Source organism: Paroedura picta, chromosome 10 (assembly GCF_049243985.1).
Source record: "Paroedura picta isolate Pp20150507F chromosome 10, Ppicta_v3.0, whole genome shotgun sequence".
NCBI classification, from domain to species: Eukaryota; Metazoa; Chordata; class Lepidosauria; order Squamata; family Gekkonidae; genus Paroedura; species Paroedura picta.
In genome coordinates, this window is record NC_135378.1 from 77196538 (window position 1) to 77209240 (window position 12703).

The window sequence follows — 12703 nt, forward strand, 5'->3', positions numbered from 1 at the left end:
GGAAGGCGAATGTAAGCCACTTTGAGACTCCTTCAGATAGAGAAAAGCAGCATATAAGAACCAACTCTTCTTCTTCAGTAATATCATGGCTCTCTCAGCCTCACCTCCCTCACAGGGTGTCTGTTGTGGGGAGAGGAAAGGGAAGGCGATTGTAAGCTGCTTTGAGCCTCCTTCGGGTAGAAAAAAACGGCATATAAGAACCAACTCTTCTTCTTCTTCAGTAATATCAGGGCTCTCTCTGCCTCACCCACCCCACAGGGTGTCTGTTGTGGGGAGAGGAAAGGGAAGGTGATTGTAAGCCGCTTTGAGACTCCTTCAGATAGAGAAAAGCAGCATATAAGAACCAACTCTTCTTCTTCTTCAGTAATATCATGGCTCTCTCAGCCTCACCTCCCTCACAGGGTGTCTGTTGTGGGGAGAGGACGGGAAGGCAATTGTAAGCCGCTTTGAGACTTCTTCTGGTAGTGTAAAGTGGGGTAGAAAAAACAATTCCTCTTCTGCTTCTTAACAGATTCAGACACACTTGATGAGCTTCCAGAGCAGGGATTGGAACCCAGGCCTCTCAGACCAACGCTCATTGCCATGACAGACTTGGCCTTGGGATGAACAGCTGACATGCACACAAGATGGGAAGATCTGGGGGAAAGCTTCCCTCGGGGCTCACACTGGGAAGAAGGGGGTAAAAGCTTCTTTGCCCGTGTCTTGTGAGGAAAAGGCAACTTTGAAGTATGAGGAGGACCCTTGGGATCAAGTTTAATATGGAGCCAGGCCAAATCCTCAAACCCACAAGCTGTATGACCTATCTAACAACCGGACCTATTTAGATGCCCGTAGGGGTATGTCTTGTGGATCATTTGTAGCATCCTGGATCACAAGTTGAGCTTAAACAGGAAGGCCACCCAGTGGCCTATTTCTCTCAGAGGCGATAATCCTACTACAGGGATTTGTACTTCACCCTGCCATAATGGAATGTTCTTCCACACATGCAGAAAACTAGGTAGCAAGATGCCAGATGAGACTACTCAATCAAGATTTGCTAGTTTTCTGAATGCATGGATTCTTAAATACACCCCTCCCCTGATGACTGATTAAATGACATTTAATCCTGTCCCCCACACCATTTGTGGTTAAATGACATTGAATCATGTCGTTTTCACTTGCAGAATGAATGGCAGGGAATATTTTCCACTGGATTAGGATCTGGGTTCAAATCCCCTTTCTGATGTGGCTCACTGGGAAACCCTGGTTCAATAGTTCCCTTTCAACCTCACCTTCCATGCAAGGTTGTTGTGAGAACCATATATACTGCCCTCGTCTCCCTGAATCAGGCAGACAAATATCTCTCACTCCTCAAGTATCACAGTTCTAGTTCGAGATGGTGGAAGAGCAATCCTTTCAAAAAAGCTATTAGTATCATAGAATCATAGAAGAGCAATCCTTTCAAAAAAACTATTAGTATCATAGAATCATAGAGTTGGAAGGGGCCATACAGGCCATCTAGTCCAACCCCCTGCTCAACGCAGGATCAGCCCTAAGCATCCTAAAGCAATCATCCCAGAGTCCCCCTCAACATGTTACGCCAATAATGTTTTTTTTTTTAAACAGAACTTAAAAAAATTTCTGAAGCGATTTCAAAACATGTCTGTTTTCAATTATGGAACTGCAGAGCTTTTTCCTACTTCCCATGTAGGTCACCAAGGCCTCCAAAATTCAACCACCCAAGCCAAGCAAAACCACAGGCAGTCCAGCTACGTCCCAGAAAAAAAGGAGGCGGAGAGAAGAATCCTCCATCTATGGATCAGGGCTCCCAGAAGAAATTCTGTAGCTTTGGACAACAGTTGATTTCAAAATGCTCCATTACCCAATAAGCCAGTAATTCGTTACAAACACAACCAGGTGAACAGATCTGAACCAGAACTTCAAAAGATCTTTTATGCGTGGATCAAGACAGGTAATGCCTCGTGTTTAATCTCTGTTCAGGTGTTGTCTGCTTAAAGAGCCCACAGTCAGAAAAGGAAGGTGAAAAACTGCACAATACATATGACGTGGTACATACAAATAGGTACCACGTGGCCCACAGGGCCTGGCTCTTCAGGGATATCCTCTTCCAAATTCTTACCTTCTTACTTTACATTTTTTTAAAACCAATTCTATCAATTTTACCTAGAAATGCAAGTGGTAACTTGCAGGCAGCAGTTCTATCCAATGGCAGAAAAAACTTTTCAGTGTTCTACTGGGGCACATAAAAAAAAATTAAAATAATTTAAAGATTGATCCCAAATGGGTCTATTCAGAATCCTACTCAAATCTACTCAATGGGCCTTACTCTTAGGAGAGTGTCCCTAGGACTGCGCTGCTAATAAACTTAAATAACTCTCAACACAGCGGGTGACTTCAACTGAAGTTCTGCACATTTAGTATTACCTGACAACAGCCCTCCCCTCAAATTTCTCGATGCGGGGCACGACGGAAGCACTGAACTGGGATTTCTATGTGCGGCTTTCATACCGGCTCAGTCCAAAAACCACACGAAACCAGGCCTTCAAACTAACCATGGTTTGTGGAATCACCTAAATGCAGACAACTCCACGAACCATGGTTAGTTTCGGGTCTCATCAAACCAAGATCGAAAGCCATGGGCTGAAGTTGGTTTTAAACCGTGCGGGTAGCCTTAACTGGGGTTCCATGGAGATGTACAAACACCGACATCCTGGGTCCGATGGCCAGTCAGAACCTTTGCTTGGCAAAAGCCCCACCCGCCCCACCCTAACTCCTTAGAATATTTGGTAGGCCCGGGAAAAGGGGGATGGTGGGCCCCCTGTTGGGCACCCCGCCATAAGACCAATGGCCCAATCAGCCCAAAGCCCAAGAGGGCGTCCATGTTGGCTGTTCCCATCGAATTGTTCACCCATTCAGAACGTGGACACGGTTACCTCAGGCGTGGAGGCTCTCGTGGGGGGGTCGTTGGCCTCACTGTCGCTGGAGCTGCTCTCGGAGTCCGAGGAGCTGTCGGACTCACTCGTGCTCTCAGGCTCCGGGCTGCTGGAATGTGCCAGTGCCACACTCTCGGGCTGCGATTGTGGGGCACTGCAAGGCAACACCGTGAGGTAAAATTAGAAACCGGGAAGGATCGTCTTTCTCCGCCCGCCGCCCCCCCCCCCCTCAACCAGCAGTGACACAGCATCAGTGGTGTAAAAAAGAAATGTCAGAACTATGACTTAAAATGCCGTGCCCCTGTTTGCTGGAGGGGAAAGCAATATATCGGTTTTAAATGTCGGCGTGCCCCCTCCACAAAAATCACGCCATGAAAAAATAAGCAACACTTTAGCCATATGCCAGCTTTTGGCTGAACATTAAAAAAAAAAATTAACAATTGATCCTTCTTGTGACCCGCCACCAGAAAATTGGGGAAGTATAAAGATATTCTACAGCCCCCAACAATAATCAGGAACAGGGGTAGTCAAACTGCGGCCCTCCAGATGTCCGTGGACTACAATTCCCAGGAGCCCCTGCCAGCATTCGCTGGCAGGGGCTCCTGGGAATTGTAGTCCACGGACATCTGGAGGGCTGCAGTTTGACTACCCCTGATCAGGAACATTCAAACCGTCATCAGTCAATAGAGACACGTGATTTTTAAGAAGATGAACCGTCTGTTTTGGAAATGCATGGAATACGTTGAGATGTTGACTGTTCTCATTTCAACCATGAAGAGCTCTTACAGAATTTCTCTCCCCACACCCGGAATGAAAATTCGAAGATGTGGAACAACTAGACAAGATTTCATAAGGGTTCTGGAAAACCTGTTTGCCGAAGATAAGCACCAGCAAGGCAGGGAGGATTAAAATGTCCTCCAGGTAACCAAGGCCCAAAATGGGAACAGCCTTAAGCAAATCCATTCAGAAGCGCATCTGTTTTAGTCAAGGTGGTTTATTCCCAAGGAAAAACTCTCCAGATTTCGGAATAGTCCCTGAAGGAAATACCAGTTTCGGCGCAAAATATGTAAACGGTGGGCGTCTCAAAATAAACATTTTTATTTGCACCATCCTGTTTTCATCGTTGGTCCCCCTCAAAAATTGTTGCTACGCTCTGGTAAATATGCAAGCCACATCAGAAGTGGAGGCTCAGAGTTTCCCCTCACAGCAGACCTTCCTTGGGGAAATAAATTGTCTGAGCCTTCCTAATTGCTAAGGATGAATCACATGACACTGCCTGGTACTGAACCAGGCCTCTGGTCCACCCAGGTCAATATTGCAGCAGCTCCAGGGTCTCAGGTGGAGGTCTTTCACATGACTTGTTACCTGATTTTTCTGACTAGACATGGCTGGAAGTGACCCTTGCTTCTTAACCTTAATTAAGCCCCTCTGATGGTCCAGCACTCGCCTTCATGGGAACGGTTTTGGAATGGTCCCTGGTGCTGGCAAACATGAAAGCCCCCTTCCCCAACCTCCAACAGACCGCCCATGGGTCTGTTAGACTAGGGGTAGTCAACCTGTGGTCCTCCTGATGTCCATGGACTACAGCAAACGCTGGCAGGGGCTCATGGGAATTGTAGTCCATGGACATCTGGAGGACCACAGGTTGACTACCCCTGTGTTAGACTGTTATTCTGTTAGAACGTTATCCTTTCTGTTTAATGCTATTATTATTGTTTGATGTATTGTTCTTGTTCCTCTATGTTTCAGGTGAACGGTCCTGAGCCGCAGGGGAGGGCGGTATATAAATATAAATAAATAAATAAATACTGGTCAGCTATTCCTGAGCATAGAGATCTCTTCCTGAGCAGGGTGGACCGGCCCTTTGGCTTACTGGGGAAATTCCTGGTGGGCTTGTCACAAAGAACAAGCAAAACTGAACAGCACAATTATTGGCTGCGCCGGGGGGGGGGGGGCAGGTTGCCTTGGCTCCCTCCAAGTTCCCCCTTCGCCTTCTACTACACCACTAGTGACCCATCTTTGATTACTGGCCCAGTTCAAGACAATGGCCCCTACTAGGGACATGGGAGCAAAACTACACCTTGAGGATGTTAAACGGTTGGGTTCCCCATTTGCTGTCCCTTCAGTCATACTGTGGCTGTAGGGAACGGACGTGCGGGCCACTTGAAATAATTCAAATGCACAGCTGAATTGTGCTCTTGAGCACACTTCAAAAACTACTGTCCCTGCAACTGCTATGTTGGGTCTGGACTCAGCCGGCTAAAATTCACAACGTGTTAAGTTGGGCTCTTCAACCAGCATGTTCCTGGACCATTTTAACAGTCGCATCCATCCTCGTGGGTAAGAAACGTCCGCAAGAACTGCTGTGCACACTTGAATGGAGGGACTGCTGCCATGTACCCTCCCCAAGACAAAAGCCCTTGACTTTGATACATGCCTCTTCTTCACTTTCAGGAGCCATGCGCCCTCTCCATGTAAACACAGCAATTGCGTCTGCCGTGCAAAATGTGGCACTGCCTTAACGTGAAGACGAAATGGAGAGAATTCAATTAACATGCTTTGCCAGAGGTTGTTTCCACAACCTCTGTATGACCGGTGTTTGGATAACAGGAACAGTTCCTGCAGTACACATGCCTATCTCTTTTCCTTGCCTCCATGGTGTAAAACCGGGGTAGTCAAACTGCGGCCCTCCAGATGTCCATGGACTACAATTCCCAGGAGCCCCTGCCAGCGAACGCTGGCAGGGGCTCCTGGGAATTGTAGTCCATGGACATCTGGAGGGCCGCAGTTTGACTACCCCTGTTTTGCGCTTTCATGTCCATTTGCAATTTCTGCTGAAACTTCCATGAAAATTCCTTCAAGGACTCTTCCTCCCTAATTTAAAATGCATGTTGGAAACAGAATTAAAGGAGAGGGCAAGTTGTAGAAGCTCAATGCACTCTTCCCCCCCCCACCCCCACCCCCCAAAAAACTTCTATTTTGATCATTTAAATCTGACCAGGAGGGGCCACGGCTCAGCGGAAGATCCTCTGCTTGGCATGCAGAAGGACCCAGGTTCAATCGCCAACCTAAAAGGATCAGGGAGCAGGTGATGTGAAAAGACCTCTGCCAGAGACCCCAGAGAGCTGCTGCCAGCCTGAGCAGACAATACTGACCCTGATGGACCAAGGGCCTGTTTGAACATGGCAGCTTCTCTTCCCCTCCCTTCGAACAGGAGCTTCCTCCGCGTTGCCCACCACGGTGGATGTTCTGCCACTTGAAAGCACATGCTTCTTTCCTGGCTGTTCCAGATTCGCATCATAAAACGCTGCCTTTCAAAACCTAGCAGGGTAATGATCGGCGTTGAGCTCCAGCGCCGCCCTGCAAATCATTACTTTGTTGTCTGAACTTTGCGAAGGGAACGAGGCCAAGAAATCAGTCTGTATTTAGAAGCTTTCATTTCCGTGCCGTCCTGAGGCTTGCTTGGGAGGTGCTGTCTAAACATAGCATGTGGCAAGAGCACACACAAGATTTCCAGTGGGGATGCCTGGGTAAGGCTATGTGGTTCTCACAGTGCAGTCCTTTTGAGTCCACAACTTTCCCCTGATTTAATCTCCTCACCTCCTTCCTAGATTTTTACAAGCCATTCTGCTTCCCTATTGGCCTGTCTGTGTTGATACATAAATGCCCTAAACTTGGGAGATCAGAACAGGTTAAACCAGCTGATTTCCCTTTTAAAAACAAGAGAGAAGCATTTGCATGCCATGCTAAGACCTATTCAAACAGATATTGGCTTGGATCCACCAGAGATTTCTGAAGACAGATTGCTCTCCACAGAATGGGCTGGGCTCCACTGCAGCCCAAAGGGTGCCACCTCCTCCCCAGGGACAGAATAAAGGGAGCATCTAAGGCAATCCGTCCCCAGAAATCTTCCAGTCACTGATGTGCACTTGGAAGAGGAAAAACCATTTCTTTAGCCCAAAAGGGACTGAAATGCTACACATGAGCTTGAGACATTGATAAAACTGAGTATTTGTTAATACAAATTTAAATAGACCTGGCCTAAGATTAAACCAACCCAAATACTAGAGCTGCAGATTTGTAGGGCATTCTCCCTGCAGAGTGGCATTTCCCAGTAGCAGGGCTTGAAAAGGCAGATCACTGTTCCTCCACACACGAAGCATTAATTGCACAAAGCCTTCCCAGTCTGTCTGCTTGACCAACAAGAGTTTCAGGGTGTAAGCTTTTGAAAGTCAACACTCCCTTCATCAAGATGGAAGTTTAAAAAGTGTGGAAAAAAAATGTACTGGTTCAAAGATATTTATTACTATCTGTTCCACTTAATATTTCTCGTAAGGCCTTGGAGGAGGAGCTGGTCTCATGGCTTAAGTGCCACTCAGTGCTTAACACCCACTCAGGGCGGCTGTCCTGTCCCTGAGTGCGTCCTCCTCCAACCGGCTTGCCTGCCTGTCTATTGGCCAGCCAATCGCCTTCTGTCCCCCCACTCCTGAGCAACCCCTCCTCCGAAGCTCAGAGGCTGCAGTTCCCTGCTGCATGAGAGCTGCCCCTGCTGGTGAATTCCCATCCCGGGGGGCTTCCAGTCTGCCGCCTTTCCAGGTCCTTGGGGGAGGGGGAGGCCATCTGCAGAGCTCTTCCATGATACCCCCCAGTCTAGTGCCCGTTGTATTCCTGAATGCAACACTCTTGGCCCCTACTTATTTATATTTCTCTTTGTTCTTCCTCCATGAAGCTTGGAGGGGGGGGAGCACACCTGAGATTACTCCTTTTCCCCTCCAACCTGCCATTTCACCTGCCCAAAGCCAAACGAGCCAACCTATCCCATGCATCCTTTTACAAAACGTGGTTTTTAGCAGCTTTATCCTGCTTTCAAATCAGCCTTCCAAGTTACCTGGGGAAAGTTTTTTAGACGGCCCGGCTTTCTCTTTTCATATTTGCCCGGTTCCCACAAGAATCTTTGCCACATTATAAAAACAAACCAACCCAGATCATGTTTGTTTCCTTCTCTATTTACTCTAGGAAACTCTTGCCAAAGAAACCGTACCTTGGAGGAGTGGATGAGGAAGATGGCTTATCAGAAACCTGAGGATTTAATTAAAAAAAGGGGGGAGAGGGAGGTTAGTTTAAGCCGCTTCAGAAGATTTAAAACTGTGTGTCTGCAACACTGGCAGATCATAGAGAGCAGGGGTAATCAAGCTGCGGCCCTCCAGATGTCCATGGACAAATGCTGGCAGGGGCTCATGGGAATTGTAGTCCATGGACATCTGGAGGGCCGCAGTTTGACTACCCCTGATATAGAGAGAGATACTTATACACACACTGACTTGGTCATCTTCGCCGTCTTCACTATCGCTAAGCAGAAGGTCTTCCTGCAACGTTCTGAAAGAGAAAGAGGATAATAAAGGCAACTTAATGCTTTCCACACTAATTGATGCCCGCTACTCGCTCCGGAAATCACATGGTTATATTCGGGCGATGTTTGGACTGTGTTCCAAACAAACTTTAGACCCAACTAAGAGTCAAACTGTTCCTCGGGCTTGGGAAACATCCTGTCCTCGTCTGAAAACTGTCTTTGTGCTCCAGTTTGTGCCTTCCTATTATTTTTCTTGGAAAACGGTCTGCTCTGAACGCAAATTTCACTGCCATAAAAAAAAAAGGGGGGGGGCAGGCGAACCGCTTCCTCTCTAAGATAATAAGGTTTTATGCTTCCTCGTGTTACTACTCACAAGAACAAAATAGTCAGTGTCATCCAGGGAGGCTCGAGATTTATGAAGGTTCTGCTAGGTGTACCAAAGTACCAAATGGTTCTGCATGGAGAAGGGGACCTTCCCGGTTGTTCTAAAGAGCAATCAGTTTACTGCTGGTGGTGAAAATGAAAGAAGGCAGCCTTTCTCAAGTTTTTTACCACTGAGAAACCCCTGAAACGTTCTTCAGGCCTCAAGAAACCCCATGTGACGGGATCATGCAGAATATGGTTGGGAAGCATAGCTGTTTACATGCCCAACAAGGCTCCTCCTCACCCCCTCCAGGCCCATCATTGGCCATTTTGGGACCGGGGGGGGGGGGAGTGAGCTGACATACCATCCAATAAATATTTAACAAATTTAAAAAATATAATTAAGAATAATGAACCCCCACCCAGAAGAAGAAGAAGAGTTGGTTCTTATATGCCGCTTTTCTCTACCCGAAGGAGTCTCAAAGCAGCTTCCAGTCGCGTTCCCTTTCCACTCCCCACAACAGACACCCAGTGAGGTGGGTGAGGCTGAGAGAGCCCTGATATCACTGCCCGGTCAGAACAGCTTTATCAGTGCCGTGTTGAGGCCAAGGTCACCCAGCTGGCTGCAGGTGGGGGAGCGGGGAATCGAACCTGGCTCGCCCGATCAGAAGTCCGCGCTCCCAACCACTACACCAAACTGGCTCTCAGTTTTCATAAAGGGATTTCATTGTTTTACGTTTGTTCCGATAATGAAAACCAGAGAAGCTTTTCATTCTAATTATCCTTCTAATGCTCAAATGACTTAATACAGGCAAACACTGTTCTCTCCTCCCCATTCACACGTCAGGTTTCACTCTGAAAGCACATCTAAGTGGAGACATTGAAACCTGAACTCTTATGGGATGGATCCAGGTGGCTGTTCGATACTAAGTAAGGCTCCCAAGAGCTGAAAAGAGGAAGTGACAGATATCGAATCAAAATAAAAGCACAGGTGGGACAGGAGTGTCAACCAGGTGATCAGATCAAATGGGCTGGACAGTAACTTGCCACTAATGGAGGGGCGATTTTCATCGTTTCCACTGCAGACCCTTCACCCTTTGGCTGTCCGGAAGCAGCATTACAAGGGAGCGTTTGGGGCTGGGGCAGAAGAAGGGCAGCCAAGAGAGTCCTGCTCTGCTTTCTGGAACCTCTTCTGCCAGCGGAAATCACTGCTGCATTTTGTGCTGCTTCCAGCTGTCCATTGACCAACTGCTGAGTTGTTCAGAAACATTCCTTGCACGTGGAAAAGTTACCGTGTCAGGAAGAAAGCACAGGATTTTGCAGGGGTCAAAGGGGACCTCCTCCGCCTTTCCCAGAAAAACTGGTTGGATCCAACCCCTAAATTTGCATTTCAGCCATTTTGCAATGGGCACATTGTCAGGTCAGAATCTTTCTTCCGGACATGCTCGTTTTCTGTGTTTCTTTACGACAAAGCACTTGGCCACTTGAGCGTAACAGTGGAAAAATTGGCAGCGCCTAACTTCACGGCTTAAAAACCCACGCCACTAGCTATAAGGGCAGCTTGTATTGCAGCTTATATTACGCACAATTCAAGAACAGGCAAACATTTGACAAGCGAAGTCCTCTCTTAATAACCGCTGCCGTGTTTTTCTTGGGTTGCGTCCCTTGCTGAAGGTACACACAGCACCTTTCCCTGCCCTTCAGTTATGTCACTAAGAAAACAAGAGCCTGGTTTGCAAGAGACTGGGAAGGCCCTTTAAAGAGCATATTCTTGGCTCGGGGAAGCCGAGCACTACTGGAGCACTGACTAAGCTCCTCCGAGCATCACTGCAGCAAACCTGCAAGGTAGCATTAAGTATTCTCGCTGGATGAGATGATTTAGATCAGGGGTAGTCAAACTGCGGCCCTCCAGATGTCCATGGACTACAATTCCCAGGAGCCCCCTGCCAGCATTCGCTGGCAGGGGGCTCCTGGGAATTGTAGTCCATGGACATCTGGAGGGCCGCAGTTTGACTACCCCTGATTTAGATGCTCGCACACAGCTCCTCGTTTAAAATAGGCGGCTTGGCACAGAGGATGGCCTGGTTCAGACATCGCGCAAGCATTTAAAGCAAGGCCCAATAGGAGTTAAACAACCCATGGGAGAGAGCCTTGGCCTTAAGCGTCGTCGTGTATAAATAGAAGTGGAGAAACAGGAGAGAGAAACACCAGTTTGCACAGAGCAGTTCTTAATCAGTACAGAACACTTGATTCCAGTGGCACCTTGAAGGCCAACACAAGCTTCAGAGCCACACAGCTACCCACCTGAACCTATCTATCTAAGGCAGGGGTAGTCAACCTGTGGTCCTCCAGATGTCCATGGACTACAATTCCCATGAGCCCCTGCCAGCAGATGCTGGCAGGGGCTCATGGGAATTGTAGCCCATGGACATCTGGAGGACCACAGGTTGACTACCCCTGATCTAAGGCACACAACACAGCGTCTCGCTCTCACAATGTTGTACTTCTTCCCCACGCCAAGCAAGCAAGCAATCCAACATGTTAGCCTAACACTGCTAAAAACGTTCAAGTTGATCTATATTGAAAAAAGTTCACCATGAATCTCCAATCGCATGGGAGGGCCATTCCTGCCACATTGCCGGCATGCGCAAGCAGAACGGCTGCCGCTGCAATCAGCCTTTTAATAAGCCTCAGACAATGTAAACACGTCCTAATGAAGTGCGGTCCGGCGGCATTTGTGGTGTACAATGGACCCTATTATGTTAAGGGCGAGATCTGTCAAGGGATCGTTTCGGCATAACCACACACCCTGGAGGACAATCCTACAGACACTTCCAGAGGACTAATAAGGAGGCTTTTTGCATAAGTGGCCTCTTTCTTCCTGCTTCTATAGTGCAGGATCGTCAAAAGAAAGATAAAAAGCGTGGGCAGATGGGCAAAACCATGAGGACACGGGTAAAGGTAGATGCTGATCGCTAGACACCAAAAGTGATTAACAAATCTTTTTAAGATTTTGAAAGATTCGTTTTTGTACAAGGTTATCATTACATGATTCTTTTGTTAGAATATAGTCTTGCAGCAAAGGGGGGGGGAGAATCATATACACACAAATCCTCAAACTAGGGTAAAAAAAAAACAGTTTCTTTAATTTTAGCTCTTTATTAACTTTCCAGGTCCATGCAATGTACACTGGTATTTAAAGAACTGGACATACCCAGCTAGGTATGGCTGCTGCAATTCCAGGAAATGTTGTAAGCTTATCTGCACAGAATGCAGGGGCAGAAATCTTGGATCGGTCCACTTCCACCCACTCCCCTGCATGTTTAATTCCCCGCATTAAGAAAGCTAGTGCCAGAGAGAATATACCCTATAACATGCTAGTTTACTATATGCAGGGAGGCTTTTTTTAGGGGGAAATTGCCTTCTGACTAGACTCTGAAGACATAGAATCCAGAATTCTTCTGCCTCAATCTACTGTGTGTAATGTGTGGAAACCCCTAATCAGCTGTTCCAAAACGGACTGTACTTCCATCATAGGAATGGCTATGATTGGCAATGAATGTACTTTGGTTGCACAGGAATTCTTCGGCAATCGTACACGAGAATCAGCCCTTGCTTAGGAGGTTATCATGAAACAGGACCAGGTCCAGCCTAAGTCATCTGCTCTTAAGCAACCTAACAAAAGTTACAAGCGTTTCTTATCCTACGTGCCACAATTATTTTGCCACTGAGAAACTCCGGAAACGTCCTTCAGGCTTCGAGAAACCCCAGAAGTGGCAGGATCAGGCAGACTATGTTTGGGAAGCATAGCTGTGTACACGCCCACCTGCGACCCTCCCCTTCCCACCCCCTCCAGGCCCACCATTGGCCATTTGGGGAGGGTGGGAAGGCATCACTATATATGGTCGTATTACCCGATAAAAGTTTAACAAATTTGAAAACTATATAAAAATCAATTAACACCCACTCATTCGGGAAACCTTTTCAGGGCCTTCAAGAAAGCTTGCCATTTGCAGAGGAACATACTCCAAACAACAATGGCATTAATTAAGAAACA

At 47.4% G+C, this 12703-nt stretch overlaps 1 protein-coding gene across 4 annotated transcripts in view; it reads right to left on the bottom strand.

Annotated features, from left to right (window-relative positions):
• The window catches only part of AFF1 (ALF transcription elongation factor 1), a 176264-nt gene that overhangs the window by 20519 nt on the left and 143042 nt on the right, over nucleotides 1-12703 (bottom strand). For 3 of the 4 annotated variants that reach the window (XM_077300973.1, XM_077300972.1, XM_077300975.1), the window contains 3 exons: nucleotides 8249-8309; nucleotides 7975-8012; nucleotides 2934-3087 (listed from right to left, as the gene is read on the bottom strand). In XM_077300973.1, coding sequence (XP_077157088.1) covers nucleotides 2934-3087; nucleotides 7975-8012; nucleotides 8249-8309 — 253 coding nt within the window. The remainder of the gene's footprint in view (nucleotides 1-2933; nucleotides 3088-7974; nucleotides 8013-8248; nucleotides 8310-12703) is intronic. The other variant, XM_077300974.1, reaches the window with a different exon arrangement.